This window comes from Callithrix jacchus, chromosome 1 (genome assembly GCF_049354715.1).
Source record: "Callithrix jacchus isolate 240 chromosome 1, calJac240_pri, whole genome shotgun sequence".
Lineage (NCBI taxonomy): Eukaryota > Metazoa > Chordata > Mammalia > Primates > Cebidae > Callithrix > Callithrix jacchus.
The window spans coordinates 202,362,172-202,381,297 of record NC_133502.1 but is presented as its reverse complement, the minus strand read 5'-3'; the positions used below and the strand labels follow the sequence as shown (position 1 = coordinate 202,381,297).

Here is a 19,126-nt window from a genome sequence, read left to right as displayed (position 1 = left end):
GAATGAAAGCCTTCCCACTGACTGCCCTCTTCATCCAGCCTTCATCTCTGCCCAAACAGCCCGTCCCTCCTGCCATGTTCCCTACCCATCTCAGCAGACCTTCACACTGAGCGTTCTCCCCCATCCCACCCCAGGCCTCCCACTGGAATCTACCTCATGTCCTGACTGGCCACACCCACCCACCCACATACCAGAGGCTATCCATTCTTCCAGGGAAGGACCTTATATTTTCTTTTCCCATTTTTTTTTTTTTTGGAGGGAGTCTCACACTATCGCCCAGACTGGAGTGCAATGGCATGATCTTGGCTCACTGCAACCTCTGCCTCCCAGGTTCAAGTGATTCTCCCGCTTCAGCCTCCTGAGTAGATAGGATTACAGACATGTGCCACCCACACCTGGCTAATTTTTATATTTTTATTAGAGAAAGGATTTTGCCATGTTGGCCAGCCTGGTCTCAAACTCCTGACCTCAAGTGATCCGCCCACCTCGACCTCCCAAAGTGCAGGATTACAGCTGGGAGCCTCTGTGCCCAGCCGCAAGGTTCTTGTCTTAATTTACCTTAACCATACCTGTCTCCCTTTCCCCACTGGTTTCATGCTAAGCACTTAGAAGGTTCTCAATTAAAAGGCCTTGAATTGAAAGGGAATGAAGTTTCTTGATGGAATTTCTTTTCTTAAACATGAGGAATGCTAGCCAGGCAGTGCGGTGGCTCATGCCTGTAATCCCAGCACTTTCGGAGGCTGAGGCGGGTGGGTAACGAGGTCAGGAGTTCAAGACCAGCCTGGGCAAGAAAAGAAACCCGATCTCTACCAAAAATACAAAAATTAGCCAGGCCTGGTAAGTGGCAGGCGCCTGCAGTCCCAGCTACTTGGGAGGCTGAGGCCAGACTGCTTGAACCTGGGAGGTGGAGGTTGCAGTGAGCCAAGATTGTGGCTCTCTGCTTTACTGTTCTCTGGAAATGGGGGAGGAGCCATTTTTCATCTAAGGCATGTTCTGTTCCACTTCTCATCTATGGCTTGTTCTCTCCCTGGTTTTTCTATTTCCATAGGGCACATTTATTACAGTTCTACCTGCTAAGAGCTGTAAAGAATGTGGTAACAGATGTGGCTCCTGCCCTCTAAGTCTGAGGGGTTTATGTAACGAAGGCAGTGATGCAGGCAGAACTAAAGAAAGGAAAATGCCTGTCTTCTTTCCTGGACTGACTTCCTCGGGCAGGTGGTGTGTTGTATCCACTACATAATCTGTATTCCATAATTATTTACCGAAGAATATATGAAGTCAAATATGCAAAGTAAATGGGCAGACTACTATGCACTGCAAACGCCAGGTGTACATGCTGATTCTATGATGTGGAGGAGTGGCTCTGGATTTTGCCTTTGCTTCCTCTCTACTTGTTTTTTTCTTTTTCTTTTTTTTTTTTTGAGACGGAGTCTCACTCTGTCATCCAGGCTGGAGTACAGTGGTTCAATCTCGGCTCACTGCTACCATGACTGGCTAATTTTTGTATTTTCAATAGAGAAGGGGTTTCACCATTTTTGCCAGGATGGTCTAAAACTCCTGAACCTCAAGTGATCCGCCTGCCTCCCAAAGTACTGGGATTATAGGCATGTGCCACTATGCCCAGTCTGCTTTCTCACTTTCTAATTAAGGCTACTGATTTCCTCAGCATGGATCAGCCTGACCAGAGTGTTTTTTTACCTCATTTCTTCCTTAGGTCATCAGGAAAGAACTTTATTTTTTATTATAAAAAGGAAATTTAACCACATGTCCCTGGTCACCTGACTATCCACTCAGCCAGAAACGCAGTAAGGGCAGGGTGCTCCTATCCCTGGGGGAGGGGATATAACAATCTTCACCTTCCCCAGAGAAGATGAAGGAGGAGCTGTGGGTCACAGCCTTGGAGTCTAGGAAAATGGACGCTGTTCTAGCTCTTTCTGAGATGGACTTTATGGGTAGGCTGATATGTTGTTTAGAGCCACATTTGCACTTAAAGCTCCACCCTATGCAAAAGCTACATATCAAACTACTCTAGGCAGGCACCTTGCTTAGGCACTGTAGAAGGGAGCACAAATAGGAAAAAGCATATCCCTGCCCTCCAGGGACCCCCAAGTCACTGGAATACATTCAGAGTGTTTTAAAAGAAAGTGAAAGAGGAATTCAGAGAGGAAAAATTTGGGAATCCCTGGAGGAAGACTGATAGGTGTAGAAGGTGGGAGAGGTATAAGTGTGGAAGGTGGGGGCTTTAGGTGTGGAAGGTGTGTGTAGGGGGTTTAGGTGTGGAAGGAAGACGTTAGATGTGGAAGGAAGGAGAAGTTAGATGTGGAAAGTGGGGGGTTTAGATTTGGAAGGTGGGGTGGTTTAGATGTCAAAGGTAGGAGGTTTAGGTGTGGAAGGTGGGGGGGGTTATATACAGAAGGTGGAAGGGTTTAGGTGTGGAAGGTGGGAGAAGTTAGGTGTAGAAAGTGCAGAAGTTTATGTGTGGAAGGTGAGGGGGTTTAGGCATAGAAGGTGGGGGAGTTTAGGTGTGGAAGTGGAGGTAGAGAAGGTGGGGGTTTAGGTGTGGAAGGTGGGGGGAGGTTAGGTGTGGAAGGTGGGGATAGAGAAGGTGGGGGGGGTTAAGTGAAGGGCACACTGCAGCAGGGCCTGGTACAATGATGCAGAGGGCTGGTCAGAAAACAAGTGAGGGTATCTGTGGTAGAAAAAGCAGGCTGAGGATGAAAGGACAATAGTTCCCAAGAAGATACGACCAGGATTTGGACTAAAGGGGATCAGGAGGAGGATGCTATGAAGGAAAAAAGCAGATTTAACAAATCAAGGTCACATCCCGAGTGATATCTTGCCAGCAGGGCAAGCAGGGTAAGAGCTGCTTAGAAACTCGTGAGTTAGCAGGGCCCCCTTGGTGATTGCATCTACTGAGGGCTCACTAGGTATATCACCAGGCTCTCCAGAACATCAGAGAACCCTCCCAGCTGCCCCTTGAGGTGTAAGAAAGTGGATGCTCACCAGTTCCAGGATTGCTCATGGTTCCTCCGCCAGATGTTGGTGGAGGTAGGAGTGGAGGAGGCCTGTCTGCTTCCCACATCAAGGCCCTTTCCCACTGACCACTGCACTCTCTTCCTTCTGCCCCGTGTCTGTGCCATCCCCCATTACTGGAAGGAGGAAATCAGCCACCCTTGCATTCATTCCACAGCCTTTGCTGAGCACCTGAGCTAGGTCTATGAATGAAGGGGTAGACCTTAGACAAAGGTCTAAGGTAAGCTGGGGCCAACGTGGGTGTGAGAGACTAAATAGTCCTGTGGCTGTGAGTATGAGTGTACACAACGGGGTGGGGGTGGTAATAGCTGAAGACATTTGAATAAGGAGATGACAGGACACCGAAGAAGGTGTAGTGAGATTACTGAAGCAAGAACAAAGGGCTTTGTTTTTACCATGACTAACATGAAGTGGCCATCAGACACCAGGCTGGTGACGTTTGGAGACAACATGGTCAGCTGGTCTGGTCTAGGGGGAGACAGTGCGATCTAGGACAGGCTTTCCCTGGCGTGCATTTTAGGTGCCAAGAAATATCTATTGACTCATCTATTGCTTTTTAACCACTCATTGTTTTTTCAACCTATGTTGGGCTCTTGACACATTTTTTGATTTTTCATTTTATATTATCTCCTGAATAGCTTGGCCTAGGGTCTTGTTGAAGGCTAAGGAGAGAATTCTATGTTCTCCACTCAACTGAAAGAAGAAAATAATGAGGTCTGAAAAACAACAGCTACTGGAACCAGGGAAGCAGTGCTTATCTCTGAAACCAGTGTAAAGAGTCCTGTTGGAGATAAGTAGTGAATCTGCCATTGGTGAAATAGATTCCTTTCTCCAGTAATAAAAAAAACTGGGTTTCACTTTGGTAACTGCTGTTCAAGATAAACACTGATTCCTTCCCACTCTTCATGCTTGCTAAGGGACAAACCTGTGTGCAATGGCTTCCTGAAAGAGATGCATTCGATCCCAGTATGTTTCTGGTTCAAAGCCTGAAAAAAAAAAAAGAATAAATATTGGGTTGTGATCACAAGGTTTGTAATTCTCTCTGGGCTAGTCTTCTGTACCTTTACTACTCTTGGCAATCAATCCCCTTTGGCCTAACCTCTGCTGCTCCATACTACACACGTTGGGAAAGACTGGCCTCCATCCCACAGGTCAAAGAAAGGATAGCTGTGTATTCACACCATCCCTTCCCCCAAGCTATAGCTGGGTCTAGGAAGGTGGAGTCCTCAGCAGCCAGTGTGAGTTACCAGAACTCAATATAAGGCTCATTCCAATGACTTCATATACCCAAAGCTGAAAGGAGCATGATATTAAAGTACAAACACTGTAAATGCATGTTAGTTGGCATGATCATAGCTCACTGCAGCCTTTAACTCCCGTGCTCAAGTGATCCTCTTACCTTGGTCTCCCAAGTAGGTAGGACCACAGGCATGCACCACTATGCCCAACTAAAAATTTTTTTTTTGAGACAAAGTCTTGCTCAGTCACCGAGGCTGGAGTCCAGTGGTGTGATCTTGGCTAACTGCAACCTCTGCCTGAGGGGTTCAAGTGATTCTCGTGCCTCAGCCTCCCAAGTAGCTGGGACTACAGGTGTGCACCACCAGGCCCAACTAAGTTTTGTATTTTTAGTAGAGATGGGGTTCTACCATGTTGGCCAGGCTGGTCTTGAACTCCTGACCTCAAGGGATGCACCTGCCTCAGCCTCCCAAAGTGCTGGGATTAAAGGCATGATGCACCAACTTTTACATTTAAAAATTTTTTTAATTTTTAAATTTTAATTTTTTTTGTAGAGATAGCATCTCCTTATGTTATCCTAGCTGGTCTCAAACTCCTGGCCTCAAGTGATCTTCCTGCCTCAGCTTCTCAAAGTGCTGGGATTACAGGCATTAACCACTCTGCCAGGTAAGCTGCTTCTAAGGAATAACCACCACCCACAATTTTTTTTTGAGACGAAGTTTTGCTCTTGTTGCCCAGGCTGGAGTGCAATGGGACGATCTTGTTCACTGCAACCTCCGCCTCCCAGGCTCAAGCAATTCTGCTGCTTCAGCCTCCCAAGTAGCTGGGATTACAGGCATGTGCCACCATGCCTGGTGAATGTTTGTGTTTTTAGTAAAGAAGGGATTTCACCACATTGGCCAGGCTGGTCTCAAATTGCTGCCCTAGGTGATCCACCTGCTCCGGCCTCCCAAAGTGCTGGGATTATAGGCGTGAGCCAGTACACCTGGCCCACCCCCACTTTTTTGTATTACCAATCTTCCCACCAGAAAGGGCAAATATAAACTCCATTTTAGGGGTAGGAAAATTGAAGCAAATAAATATAAAAATTTGGGCTGGGTGTGGTGACTCACACCTGTAATCCCAGCACTCTGGGAGGCTAAAGTGGGCGGATCACCTGAGGTCAGGAGTTTGAGTCCAGCTTGGCCAACATAGCAAAACACTGTCTCTACTAAAACCGCAAAAATTAGCCAGGTGTGATAGCACACTCCTGTAATCCCAGCTACGCAGGAGGCTGAGGTGGGAGAGTCGCTTGAACCTGGGAGGTGGAGGTTGCGGTGAGACAACACCATGCCACTGCACTCTAGCCTGGGTGACAGAGCAAGACTCTGTCTCAAAAAAAAAAAAAAAAAAAAAAAGCAAAAAAGACTTTGGCTTTAAACAGTGAAAATCCACACACACAGCAAATTCTTGTTAGAGTTTTAAGATTTTGAAATTGCTGCTATAGGAAATGGCAAGAAGAAAAACAGAAGAGGCACAGAAGCAAGAAAATTGATTTTTAGATTCAAATACTTATTCATTTAAACTGGGACCTTTCTGCAGCTGTAACCATGGCAACCAATAGAGGCTGCTGGTCTTGAAGGCTGAGTTACAACTGGCAGGGAAAACAAACTTGCACAAAAATGTCCCCCAACATTTGCTCTGTGAGCAATCCTGTGCTGTTAAAGCAAAGGTGGAAAATCCCAAGAGAGTCTTTGGACAGTGTGGGGGGAAGATTTCTCTGTCCCCTCAACATAATAAAAACCATAAGCTGCTTGGCTTAAAACTGTCCCACATGATCATAATCATCCAGCATTTCAGGACTGCATAAATGGTCTTCTCCCCGTCACTCCACTGTGAGGGTAAACAAGAATGTGTGTGTTTCAAGGGGGCTTTCTAAGCCCTGTTTGTCCCAGAATCTACAGCCTCCAGCAGGTAGGACCTCTGTGGGGCGTGCCTGGGACCCCGATTATCATCACGTAGAACATTGTGTCTATAAAAAAATATCTTCCAAACTGTAAACAAAAAATACACAGATGGGCCTTTGGAAGAAAAGCTGCTTGCACCACGAGGGCATCCTGTCACATGGTAACTGCAGGAATACTTAGCTTGGTCTAATCCACCTGGGGAGACCTCCTTATCTTTTGGGCCAGTTCTCTGCCTCTCATCACGACACAGACTTACAAGGGCACAAGAAGAAAGCATCTCCCTACGTCAAACGACATTTCCTTCACATTTCTAATCTTTATACCTGAGAAACCTCAGGGCTCCTGACGTATCAGCATCAACTCTAGCTTTGTGTTTTAAAAAAGATCATCTGTGAACTCATCGAAAGCTTTTTAGGAGCTATTTATATGTGCATCCGCAATGAGCACTTGGTGATAAAAAGCTGTGTCAAGTACAGCTCATCTTTGATCTGTCCTAAACCTGCCTTCAGGGTTCTGGGCATCTGAGGTGGAGCAGCAGGTCCAGACTGACTCTGGGTACTCTCTTTCTGATTGACAACCTGTCCCAGAGGGAAGAGCTCTGATTTGGGTCCTGCTAACATCCTCTGATCCTGCTTTGTCTTCCTTGAAATGTACAACTCCAGTCACATGCACTGTTCCAGAGGCTGACACACCACAGCTTTGCACAAAAGGATGCTGTTTCCTGTTTTGCTTTTCATGCCCTCCCTTTCCTGGCCTTTTTGCACGAAATAGCATATGCAAGTCTCCCATGAGGTTTAAATCCCCCTGCAGCCCAAACCAGTTAGATTGGAGCATATGAAAGGAGAGCGTGGGAGAACACCAGTGCTGCTTGTGATTTATAGAGTTTATCACCCTCTCCCACCCACCACTCTGCTCCAGGCAGCTATAGACACTCTCATTTTAGGAATAAGGAATTTGAGACTCAGAGACATGTGGTGATTTGTCCAGTGAAGAACTAGGACAGAACCTTGATCCTTTTGGCCCCTTGTTGAAAAGCTCTCTCTTTTCCATAGCCTATGTTGACTGGACACCCAGTGTGGTGTCCGTGGTAGAGAAAGGGTCTTACTGGTTGAGACAGAACCTCCAGAAGGGAGTATCTCTTACTATCAAACAGGTGCTCGCTGCCCTCCTTTAGCAAGCAGCTGATGTTGAGTGGGATGAAGAGCTGGGCACGAAGTGGGTCACCATACAGGTAACTGGGCAGTGCAAAAGGCCCTTCCAAAACCGGGACCAACAAAAAACCACAGGAGGTGGCTTTCCGATGCCAACCTTGGACCTGGTGAAAAAGTACACAAACAAACAATATCATCTCCAAGTTCTTTCACACAAGAGAAAATACCTCCCCACAAGGAGCAAACACACCAGAATGGTGGCATGCATATTGATTGGCATGTTCATTTATTCATGTTTGCTGACTGCAAATTGGTCCTGTACAGGCAAAAATGCAGTTTACTTTTTTTTTTTTAATAGCCATGTGTAACTATAAAAACTGCAGTTTAACATTCTGACAAATACTGGAAAAACTGTGAGCTAAGCACACAGCTCCTCTTTACGGCCCAAACTTTTGCATCTTCAGTGTTTCCTTAAGAAAGAACAGTCTGCAGAGAGTTGAAACCCTTCTTATTCTAGAGGATATTGGAGAAAGGTCACAGGATAGAAGTTAAGTCCTTCTAATTTTGTCTTTTTTTTTTTTTTTTTTTTTGAGACAGAGTATTGCTCTGTCACCCAGGCTAGAGTCAATGGCCAGATCTCAGCTCACTGCAAACTCTGCCTCCCGGATTCAAGCAATTCTCCCACCTGAGACTCCTGAGTAGCTGGGACTACAGGTGAGCGCCACCAAGCCTAGTTAGTTTTGTATTTTTAGTAGAGATGGGATTTCACCAGTTGACCAGGCTGGTTTGAACTCCTGAGCTCAGGTGATCTGCCTACCCCGGCCTCCCAAAGTGCTAAGAGTACAGGCATAAGCCACTGCGCCCTGCCCAATTTTGTACTTTACCAGGAATTTAATAAGTTCAGAGTATCACAAAGGAAAACAACTCACTCAGGCTAGCTGAGGGGAATGTAACGTAGAGTGGGAAATGACTGTGGTGGCTTCTAATTATGGTAAGCCCTGACCTGACAGAGTGAGAGCCACTCTCTGGCAGGCTCCCAAATTCCATCTGGGAGATGAGAACAAAAGTCACTGGGGCATAAAGACAAACCTACCATCAATAACATTTTCTTAGGAACAGTAGCAATTTTCTAGTTCTCGAGATATTCTTTCTAACCACAAAACTCATGTATGCTTTTAAAAAAAAAAAAAAGCTGACCAACGTGGCTCTGGCATACTGATTTTTGTGTCAAGTATTCTTTCCAAAAAAATACAGCTGAGGACATACCTTGACTTAAACAAATGATTAAGTAAAAAATTAAAGGGTAGCACTTTTATCTTTTCTCTCAGGAACATTCATAACAAAAATAACAAAAAGCCATCTCAGTTTGACCAAAATAATTCCTAAGGCTTGGCTGAAACCCTTTTTATTTTATGTAGTATTTGTCCCAGTAAAATCTGATTTTTAACAAATGTGGACATTGCCTTCAAATAATAATTAACTTACATACATTAAAGTTTTAAAAGCTTAATAAAACAATGATAAAGAGATTAGCCGCTTTCAGCAGGTTTTACATGAATAGATGTGAAAAGTGTACTCTATGGATATAGTTGCTAAATTCCTCTAAGGAAATGAACACTCATTTTCCTGACCAACTGTAGCTATAAGTGTGTGTGTGTCTATGAATGCTGTGGTCATACTGTTTTAGGATATGCTTATCTGGTAGGGCAAGCAAGGAGAGAGCTTATGCCTACTGGGTCAGAGAGTTAGTTTTACCTGAAAGGAGTGGTCATGCTGGTATCAGTGAGCTGGGGAAGGGCTCGCGTCCTCTGTGAGCTGAGCAGAAGGGGCAGTGGGCTGTCTTTTTTTACTGGGACCTTAAGGATGCTCCCTAGATGAGAGTCTTTCCAAGGGAGGGGTCCTTGAAGATGCTAATGCCATGTGGAGGCAGAGAGAGACCCAGACAAATCGCTTCCCCTGGATATCATGTTTTGTGGGACAAAACTTAGCCTATGAGCTCTGGACAAAAACAAACACACAAACAAACAAAAAAAAACCCTGCCAGCCCATGGTGTATTCATTTCTCTTTGCTTATCTCCTAACTTTTAGTAAACTCTTTTTGAACTTCCCAGCTGCTCTCTACTGTGTTATGAGATTGCTGGGCTGGTGTTGAGGGAAGCGGGATTCAGCAGAAGCCACAGAAGAATATTATTTTTGGCTATATTGGAGAGTATATAAAAAGGAGTGGCAGACTATCAAGATGGTTAAGAAGATCTCCTGGAAGATACTGACAACTTAGCTAAGGAATGGGCACTGGGATGACTGATGACCAGGGACGGCTTCTTAGTGTAGGAGCAAAGAATGGCCTGATTAGAGATTCAGGCCAGGATGAACTAGAAGAAAGAACAGGCAGGAACACCAGTTAAAACAGGGCTTCTCAACTTTGGCACTTGTAACATTTTGGGCTGGTTAATTCTTTTTTTTTTTTGAGATAGAGTTTCGCTCTTGTTACCCAGGCTGGAGTGCAATGGCGCGATCTTGGCTCACCGCAACCTCCGTCTCCTGGGTTCAGGCAATTCTCCTGCCTCAGCCCCCTGAGGAGCTGGGATTACAGGCAAGCGCCACCATGCCCAGCTAATTTTTTGTATTTTTAGTAGAGATGGGGTTTCACCATGTTGACCAGGATGGTCTCGATCTGTTGACCTCGTGATCCACCCACCTCGGCCTCCCAAAGTGCTGGAATTACAGGCTTGAGCCACCGTGCCCGGCTCTGGGCTGGTTAATTCTTTGTTGTGGGTGCTGCCCTGTGCCTTATAGTATGATGAGCATCATCGCTGGTCTCTAGCTGCTAGACACCAGTAGCACCCACCTTGCCCTCACTGCCCCCCACCTTTTTTTTTTTAAGACGAAGTCTCGCTCTGTCACCCAGGCTGGAATGCAATGGCATGATTTCGGCTCACTGCAACCTCCATCTCCTGGATTCAAGCGATTCTTGTGCCTCAGCCTCCCGAGCAGCTTGGATTACAGGCATGTGCCACCATGCCTGGCTAATTTTTGTAATTTTGGTAGAGACAGGGTTTCACCATGTTGGCCTGGCTGGTCTCGAAACTCCTGATCTCAAGTGATCTGGCCTCTTTGACCTCCTGAGGTGCTGGGATTACAGGCGTAAGCCACCACGCCCAGCCACTCCTTTCTGTCTTCAGATATCGCCAAATGATCCCAGGTGGCAAAACCACCCCTGAGTTGAAAGTTCAAAGCAGTGATGTTCATTAACAGGGGATTGGTTAACTATGATATAAACAAATAATAAAATACTTTGCAGCCGTTAAAAAAATGAGGCAAAACACAAACAAAAATGTCAATAACTTTTTAAAAACCCAAGGCAGATTTATCTGTACTGACATGGAAGACATAGGTAATAAAAAAATGCAATGTAAGTAGCATGTATCTGATGCTACCATCTCTGGTGAGAAAAAAAAGTAATGTGATGTTGTTGTAGATGCTTAGAATCTCTCTGGATGTTTACTCAACAAAGTGGTAGTGGTGGCTGATTTTAGAGGAAAGTCCCTGAGAATGAGAGTGGGAAAGAGACTTACTTTTTACTCTAAACCAGTGATTCTCAACAGGGAGCAATACTCCCCCTTCCTGGGGACATGTGGCAATAACTGGAGACGTTTTGATTACCACACCTGAGGCTGTGCTACTGGCATTTAGTGGGTAGACGCTAGGGATGCCGCTCAATTTCCTATAAGGTGCAGGACTCCCCCACAGAGAATTATCTGGCCTCAGATGTCAACAGTGCCAACACTAAGAAACCCTGATTTTACCTTTTTTGATTGCTTGAAATTTTTACTATGTTTAAATTTTTTAAAAAGTCTACTCCAATCGTCCGGATGAATGGTAATAAGAGCCTGAACTAAAAAATTAAAGTGACATGAATCACTCACCAAGCTTCTCCTAGCATCTGCCCCACTGTGAGGTGAGCCGAAGGCCCCACAACATACATGAAGGTTCTCACCATCTCGAAGAGTACTGCTGCGGTCACTGCCATCCAGTGCAGCTTGATCTCAAAGGCTGCGTTCAGAGAAAAGTTGCCATGGTAATAACAGCTGCACCACTCCAGCCGGTCTGTGCGGTTGTTCACATCAACATCCAGGGTCACAGTCCTCTGCTCTGGGACAGTGGCAGCTATGTCAGCACATAAGAGGGACCCCAAGAGAATGAGAAAAGGAGTGGAATGAAGAAGAACAAACAACTAAGTATCCAGACATGAAACCATATACAAGTGCCTAAAAGAAAACTGCAGATTCTAGAAGTTTGCTGGAAATCATCTGGACTAGAGATTGGGAAACTTTCTGTAAAAGGCCCCCTAATAAATATTTTACATTTTGTGGGTTTCTGTTCCAACTACTCAACTCTGCCACTGCAGTGCAAAAGCAGCCATGGATGATACATAAATGAATATGCTTGGCTGTATTCCAATAAAACGTTATAAAAGCAGACTGAGTTTTAGGGCAGTGAAACTATTCTGTATGACATTATAATGTTAGATATGTGTCACTGTACACGTGTGCAAACCTACAGAATATATAACACCAAGAATGAACCCTAAAATGTAAATCATGGATTTTGGATGATAATGATGTGTCAGTGTAGGCTTATGGATTGTACCTTATAAAAAATGGATGACTCTGTCTGGGGATGTTGATAGTGGGGGCAGCAGGTTGTGGGGGTGGAGGTCAAGGGATGTACAGGAACTTTCTTTCTTTTTTTGAGATGGAGTATTACTCTGTTGCCCAGGCTGGAGTGCAGTGGTGTGATCTTGACTCACTGCAACCTCTGCCTCCCAGACTCAAGTGATTCTCCTGTCTCAGCCTCCCAAGTAGCTGGGATTCTAGGTGTGCACCACCACACCCAGCTACTTTTCCTATTTTTAGTAGAGGCAGCGTTTTTGTTGGCCAGGCTGGTCTCAAATTCCTGACCTCAGGTGATCTACCTGCCTCAGACTCCCAAAGTGCTGGGATTACAGGATTGAGTCACCAGGTCCGGGCAGATATATAGGAACTTTCTATTAAATTCTGCTGTGAACTGAAATATGCTCTAAAATAAATAAAGTCAATTGTAAACAAACAAATGGTGAGCCAGATTTGGCTGCTTAAGCCATAGTTTACTTCTCCCTAACTAATCTAACCCCTTCATTTACAGATGAGGAAATGGCAGCCCTGGGAAGGAAGATGCCTTGGCCAAGATCATGGAACCAGAACCTCAGCCAAGCTAAACCTGAGATCTTTTTATTTTAGTGACCTATGAAGAAACACAGTAAGCAAACAGCGTAGACCACCAGTGAGAAGTCTTGCTTTTCAGGTTTCAACCCAGGAAGACAGTAGTTTTACAATCTTTTCTCAAAAAATGAAACCTTATAATGAAGTTTAACAACCTGTTCCATCACTGACATGTTGCTCAAGGATGCTGGGTCAGTACCAAACTTACTCATCCTATCTAGGACTTCTGCTCAGAAATCCTACTCAACTCAAGACATGATGTTTTAGAGATGTGTCAGACAATCAAGTTCCCAACCAGACAAAAGCCCTAAAATAGACTCAGAAGCAAAGAAAAGGTTAGACCTCCGTGCTACCTGGCTGGGCACTGCTAGACCTAGGGCCTTTTTTTTTCTTCTTTCCCTCAGGCACAGTCTCAAGAGATCCTGAGAACACGTACCACCAGACCTAGTGTTTCTGTAAACTATAATCCACCTCATTCTCCCTTATCCCCATGAATTCAATGGTTTTTCTTTTCCTTTTTTTTTTTGAGATGGAGTCTCACTCTGTCAGTAGGCTGGAGTGCAGTGGTGCGATCTCGACTCACTGCAACCTCCGCCTCAGTTCAGGCGATGTTTCTGCCTCCCTCCTGAGTAGCTGGGACTACAGGTGCATGCCACCACGCCCAGCTAATTTTTGTATTTTTAGTAGAGATGGGGTTTCACTGGGTTGGCCAGGATGATTTAGATCTTGACCCCGTGATCTGCCTGTCTTGGCCTCCCAAAGTGCTGGGATTATAGGTGTGAGCTATTGTGCCCACCCCAGTGGTTTTTCTTTGGCTGAAGCAGTCAGTTTAGCTCTGGGTTCTGCAGATAGAACCCCTGAGTGGGTTTTTCTCACTGACTGGGATAAACAGCTCTTGAGTCAGCAATTTTAATGAGCTTCTGTTGTAAGGCAGGAGAGGTCCAGCGAGGCCACTAATGTCATTCAGGTGAACTGGTATTCGGCTAGCAGATGTACCACTTACCATTCTCTCAAAACTAGACTAAGTCCAGGCAGTGTGGTTAGCAAGATGAACATGAGAGCAGGGATTAGCAAGATGAACATGAGAGCAAAAGTTGACAGAAATTAGAGAAAGAAAGTGCCTGAAAGAGCTGCTGAGAGCTAAATTAATTGAATATGGCTGAAAGGATAAGCTGATAATGTAAAGATAATGATTTTAAGTGATATGATTTGCTTTTTGCTTTTGTATTAAGAGGGAATTAAAGAAAAAGGACTAGACCACATTACTGTTGATGACTTGGTAGCTGAAATCATTCCAAAAGGCAGAGAGCCCTAGTACCTGACAGTCTAAAGAAGGAACTCCTACAAAAAATAAAAGCATTCCTGGCCAGGCACGGTGGTTCACGCCTGTAATCCCAGCACATTGGGAGGCCAAGGTGGGCGGATCACGTGAGGTTGGGGGTTCAAGACCAGCCTGACCAACATGGAGAAACCTCGTCTCTTAAGAAAAAAAAAAGCATTCCTTGCTCACAGTCTTTAAGACTGAACTAGATTGTGTTGTTCTGTGGTTTTATTTTTGAAAGTAATACTTGCCATAAATTAAAAAACAATTTCCAAAATAAAATTCTTTTTTTTTTTGAGACAGACCCTCACCTTGTTGCCCAGGCTAGAGTGCAGTGGCGCAATCTCGGCTCACTACAACCTCTGCCTCCTGGGTTCAGGCAATTCTTATGTGTCAGCCTCCCAAGTAGCTGGGCCTAGAGATGGATATCAGTACGCCCAGCTAATTTTTGCATTTTTAGTACAGATGGGGTTTCCCCATGTTGGCCAGGCTTGTCTCAAACTCCTGGCCTTAGGTGATCTGCCCACCTTGGCCTCTGAAACTGCTAGTATTATAGGCATGAGCCACATACCTGGCCGAAATTCCTTTTTGTACGATGGTAGATGGTTTTCAGTAGTGATGTCTACATTGTATTGATTTTTCCCCGTAAATGTATTATTATAACAAATATCTCGGGCCGGGCGCAGTGGCTCATGCCTATAATCCCAGCACTTTGGGAGAACGAGGCGGGTGGATCACGAGGTCAACAGATCGAAACCATCCTGGTCAACAAGGTGAAACCCCGTCTCTACTAAAAATAAAAAATTAGCTGGGCATGGTGGTGCACACCTGTAGTCCCAGCTACTCGGGAGACTGAGGCAGGAGAATTGCTTGAACCCAGGAGGCGGAGGTTGCGGTGAGCCGAGATCGCGCCATTGCACTCCAGTCTGGGTAACAACAGCGAAACTCCATCTCAAAAAAAAAAAAAAAATCTCATGAATTGAATTAAAAAAAAACAACAACTTTTTTTAAAGTTGGAAGATCTAAGCTCTGCCGTTTAGTAACCACATGTCTCAGAGAACACTGCTTCACTTCTCCTGGTTTAGCTCCTTGACTACAAACTGAGATGTGCCAGCCCAGCTGCTTCACAGAGAAGGGGTAAGGATCAAGTGAAGCATGGATGAGAAAGGAGTGTGGACCTCCTCTTTTGCCTTTTCCAGCTACCTCAGTTGTAACTTTCCTCCTTTCCTTCTGTTCCTGCTAGTCTTTTCTCCCAATTTAGGCCATAACTTCACCAACTCTCAATCAGAGGCCTATCTGTGCCTCCGATGGACACTGCTTGGCTGTCTGTGACATTTAAGGCTAAAGAACTTGGTCATGCCAATGCTAAAAGGCTCATCAAAACTAGATTCTGTCTCTGCTTCATGTTCTGGATTCCTGATACTGCCAGAATAACCCTTTATTTAGCCAAAATCAAAAGAATTTTTGCCCTCTGGTCTTGGACACTATATTTCTTCCCAAATGAAAAGCCTATGTCACAAAGACAAGGATACTCAATAAATACCAGCACTGGCCTCATGCATCTCTCTCTTCTCTCCCATCTGGTATGTTAAGTTCAGAACACGCTGGCATGGGCTAGGAAGTACACTGCTCAACCAAGTGGTGACAGGCTGAAGATACTACTGGCCTTGTACTTTGGGGTTAGATTTGGCAGTACTTATGTTTCCAGCAGGATTATGAGGTTGACAAAGTTGTGAACCCAGCTGAGTTCAGCTTTCAGTAAGTTCACTGAATCATTACTTGAGTTCCATGAGAACCAACTTATTCACACAAGACCAATAAATACATGCAAGCCCAGAAGAGGAACAGGCTGAGCATCCTTCACCCAGGCCATAGCCAGGGATTATTTGTAACCTGGGGAAGGGAACAGTCTCAGCAGAGGAGAAAAATGCAACCCCAATGCAATGTAACAATCAGAGGTGCCTAGGTAAGGAACAAGCAGTCTTGGGAGTAAGTGCCATGTTGAGGAGTATTTTCAAAGAGAAGCTGCTCCCCTCTTATCAGGAGTACTGCAGAAAACATTCAAGTGTCAGGGTTTGGACAGAGGTGCTCTAAATTCCCTTCTGACCCCAAAATCCAGTGGGCCTTCAAGGAAAGGCTGGGGCCAGGTACAGCAGCTCACACTTACAATCTTAACACTTTAGGAGGCTGAGGTGGAGGGAGGGATTGCTTGAGACCAGGCCTGGGCAACAAAGGCCCTGTCTCCATAAAATATCAAAAAATTAACCAGGCATGCTGGCACATGTCTGTGTTCCCAGCTATTTGGGAGGCTGAGGCAGGAGGGTCACTTGAATTCAGGAGGTTGAGGCTACAATGAGCTAGGATTCTGCCACTGCACTCCAGCCTGGGCAACAGGGCAAGACTCTGTCTCCAAAACACAAAGAGCTGGGCACGGTGGCTCATGCCTAATTTCAGCACTTTGGGAAGCCAAGGTGGGTAGATCACCTGAGGTCATGAGTTTGAGCCAAGGTGGGTAGATCACCTGAGGTCATGAGCCTGACCAACATGGCAAAACCTTCTCTCTACTAAAAAATACAAAAAAATTAGCCAGACATGGTGGTGCACGCCTGAAATCCCAGCTACTCAGGAGGCTGAGGGAGGAGACTTGCTTGAACCCAGAAGGTGGAGGCTGCGGTGAGCTGAGATCACACCACCACACTCCAGCCTGGGTGACAGAGAAAGACTCCGTTTCCAAAAACAAACAAACAAAACCAATCAACCAACTAAAAAAAACCCCCAGCAACATAAAGAAAACAAGAGTGAGAAGGCGAAGGTGTGTGAATGGGCTTAAGAGCTACTAGAGTCTCAGATGCTCCTGCTGCTTCCCAGGTCAGCAGCCCAGAGTGACCAGGATGGGGAAGTAGGAGTCACCACAAGCAAAGCCAGACAGGGCCGTGCGTCAATGTCAGGCATTTCAAAACAGACATCCAGTGTTAACTTCCAACTGAGTGTCCTAAGTGTTTAAAAAGGAACATGTCAGCCAGGTGTGGTGGCTCACGCCTATAATCCCAACACTCTGGGAGGCCAAGGCAGGGGGATCACGAGGTCAGGAGTTCAAGACCAGACTGGCCAACATGGTGAAACCCCGTCTCTTCTAAAAAATACAAAAATTAGTTGGGCAAGGTGGCTCGTGCCTGTAATCCCAGCTACTTGGGAGGCTGAGGCAGAAGAATTGCTTGAACTGGGACCCGGGAGTTGGAGGTTGCAGTGAGCCAAGATTGCACCACTGCACTCCAGCCTGGGCTACAGAGCAAGACTCCATCTCGACATGTCAAAACAAAAAACAAAAAAAAGGAACAGGTCTGGCCGGGCGTGGTGGCTCAAGCCTGTAATCCCAGCACTTTGGGAGGCCGAGACGGGTGGATCACGAGGTCGAGAGATTGAGACCATCCTGGTCAACATGGTGAAACCCCGTCTCTACTAAAAATACAAAAAATTAGCTGGGCATGGTGGCGCGTGCCTGTAATCCCAGCTACGCGGGAGGCTGAGGCAGGAGAATTGCCTGATCTGATCCCAGGAGGCGGAGGTTGCGGTGAGCCGAGATCATGCCATTGCACTCCAGCCTGGGTAACAAGAGCGAAACTCCGACTCAAAAAAAAAGGAACAGGTCACAAATGATACACAGGCCTTCTTCCACCAATAAATCATGTTAATTTTTTTCCTGAGGAAAAATCCAAACACTGAAGATAGCTCAATTTAAAGACAACAGATCTTCCCCAGTTAAGTAAATGACACAGTAAATGACTATATTCTAACCTAAAAAAATGCTGAGCTCAATTTAAAGATAACAGATCTTCCCCACTTAAATAAATGACACAGCAAAAGACTATATTCTAACCTAAAAAAATGCTGAGAAGAAACCGCTCATATCCTAACACAAAGGTCTGAGAGCTGGCTGTAATATGGCCACATCAGGTTTAAAAGGAAAAGAAACCCATTTCTTTTGGGAACAGTGATGGGCAAAAGGCTGTGGAATGAAATTCCTCCGTCACAACTATGGAAACCACTGGGTAGTTAATAAAAGGATGCTTTCCCAGGAAACATGCACACACACAAAACTTTGCCTGATTTCAGATTCACTGACACCCCTTAAAGTCCACACGCAGACCCCAGGTGAAGAATACCTATTTAATAAATTACCTGCTATAGACATAAATCCTCTCTTCTTCCCGACTCTCCCTATTTTTTGGACATATGACTTATTTTTCTATATGCTGTTTCTCTCTTTTTTTTTTCTATTGAGATGGAGACATACTTTTTCAGCCTGGAGTGGAGTGGCACAATCTGGGCTCACTGCAATCTCTGCCTCCCAGGTTCAAGTGATTCTTATGCCTCAGCCTCCCAAGTAGCTGGGATTACAGGTGCACGCCACCACAGCTGGCTAACTTTTGTATTTTTAGTAGAGATGGGGTTTCACCATGTTGGCCAGACTGGTCTCGGACTCCTGACCTCAAGTGATCTGCCCGTCTCAGCCTTCCAAAGTGCTGGGATTACAGGCATGGGCCACCCCACCTGGACTATATAATGCTTCTCTTTAAGCACTAAGAAATGTTAAAGCTAAACAGATTATCTGAATCTCATTTTGAGCTGAAGACCAGAACTCAAGAGAGGGTTGCACCAGCTCACAGAAGGAGGCTTTGGAAATGAGGATATTCCTATAAAAACTGTCAGGAGAGGGTATCAGCTCATCCTTTAGTTCCAGCACTTTCGGAGGCCAAGTGGGAGGATTGCTTGAGCAGAGGCGTTCAAGACCAGCCTGGCCAACATAGAGAGACCTCGTCTCTACAAAACCAAACAAAAAACTAGCTGGGCGTGATGGCATGCATCTGCAGTCCCAGCTATTTGGAGGCTCAGGTGGAAAGACTGCTTGAGCCCAGGAGTTTGAGGTTGTAGTGAGCTAGGATCACACCACTGCACTCCAGCGTGGGTAATAGAGTAAGACCCTGTCTCTTAAAAAACCTGTCAAGAGAGCCTCCAAAACCAAAATAATGATGCAAAGGTGACAATACCTGAGGCATTTTCCACAAGCAGTAACTCTAACCAAGGAGTAAGTGGAGCCAACAGGCTAAGACTGTGCACATGCCCCCATGACATATAGCGTGTCCGTTCATTTGCTGGGGAGTAAGGACATGCCTAGGT

General features: G+C 45.5%; 1 protein-coding gene across 49 annotated transcripts in view; it reads right to left on the bottom strand.

Moving 5' to 3' along the window:
* Positions 1-19,126, bottom strand: part of DEPDC5 (DEP domain containing 5, GATOR1 subcomplex subunit) — a 156,779-nt gene that overhangs the window by 1,290 nt on the left and 136,363 nt on the right. For all 49 annotated transcript variants that reach the window (XR_013522751.1, XR_013522758.1, XR_013522745.1 and 46 more), the window contains 3 exons: positions 11,364-11,533; positions 7,359-7,530; positions 3,959-4,019 (listed from right to left, as the gene is read on the bottom strand). Coding sequence is in view for 38 of the 49 variants with exons in the window: in XM_078339077.1 (XP_078195203.1) it covers positions 3,959-4,019; positions 7,359-7,530; positions 11,364-11,533 (403 nt within the window). In the remaining 11 variants the exon portion in view is untranslated. The remainder of the gene's footprint in view (positions 1-3,958; positions 4,020-7,358; positions 7,531-11,363; positions 11,534-19,126) is intronic.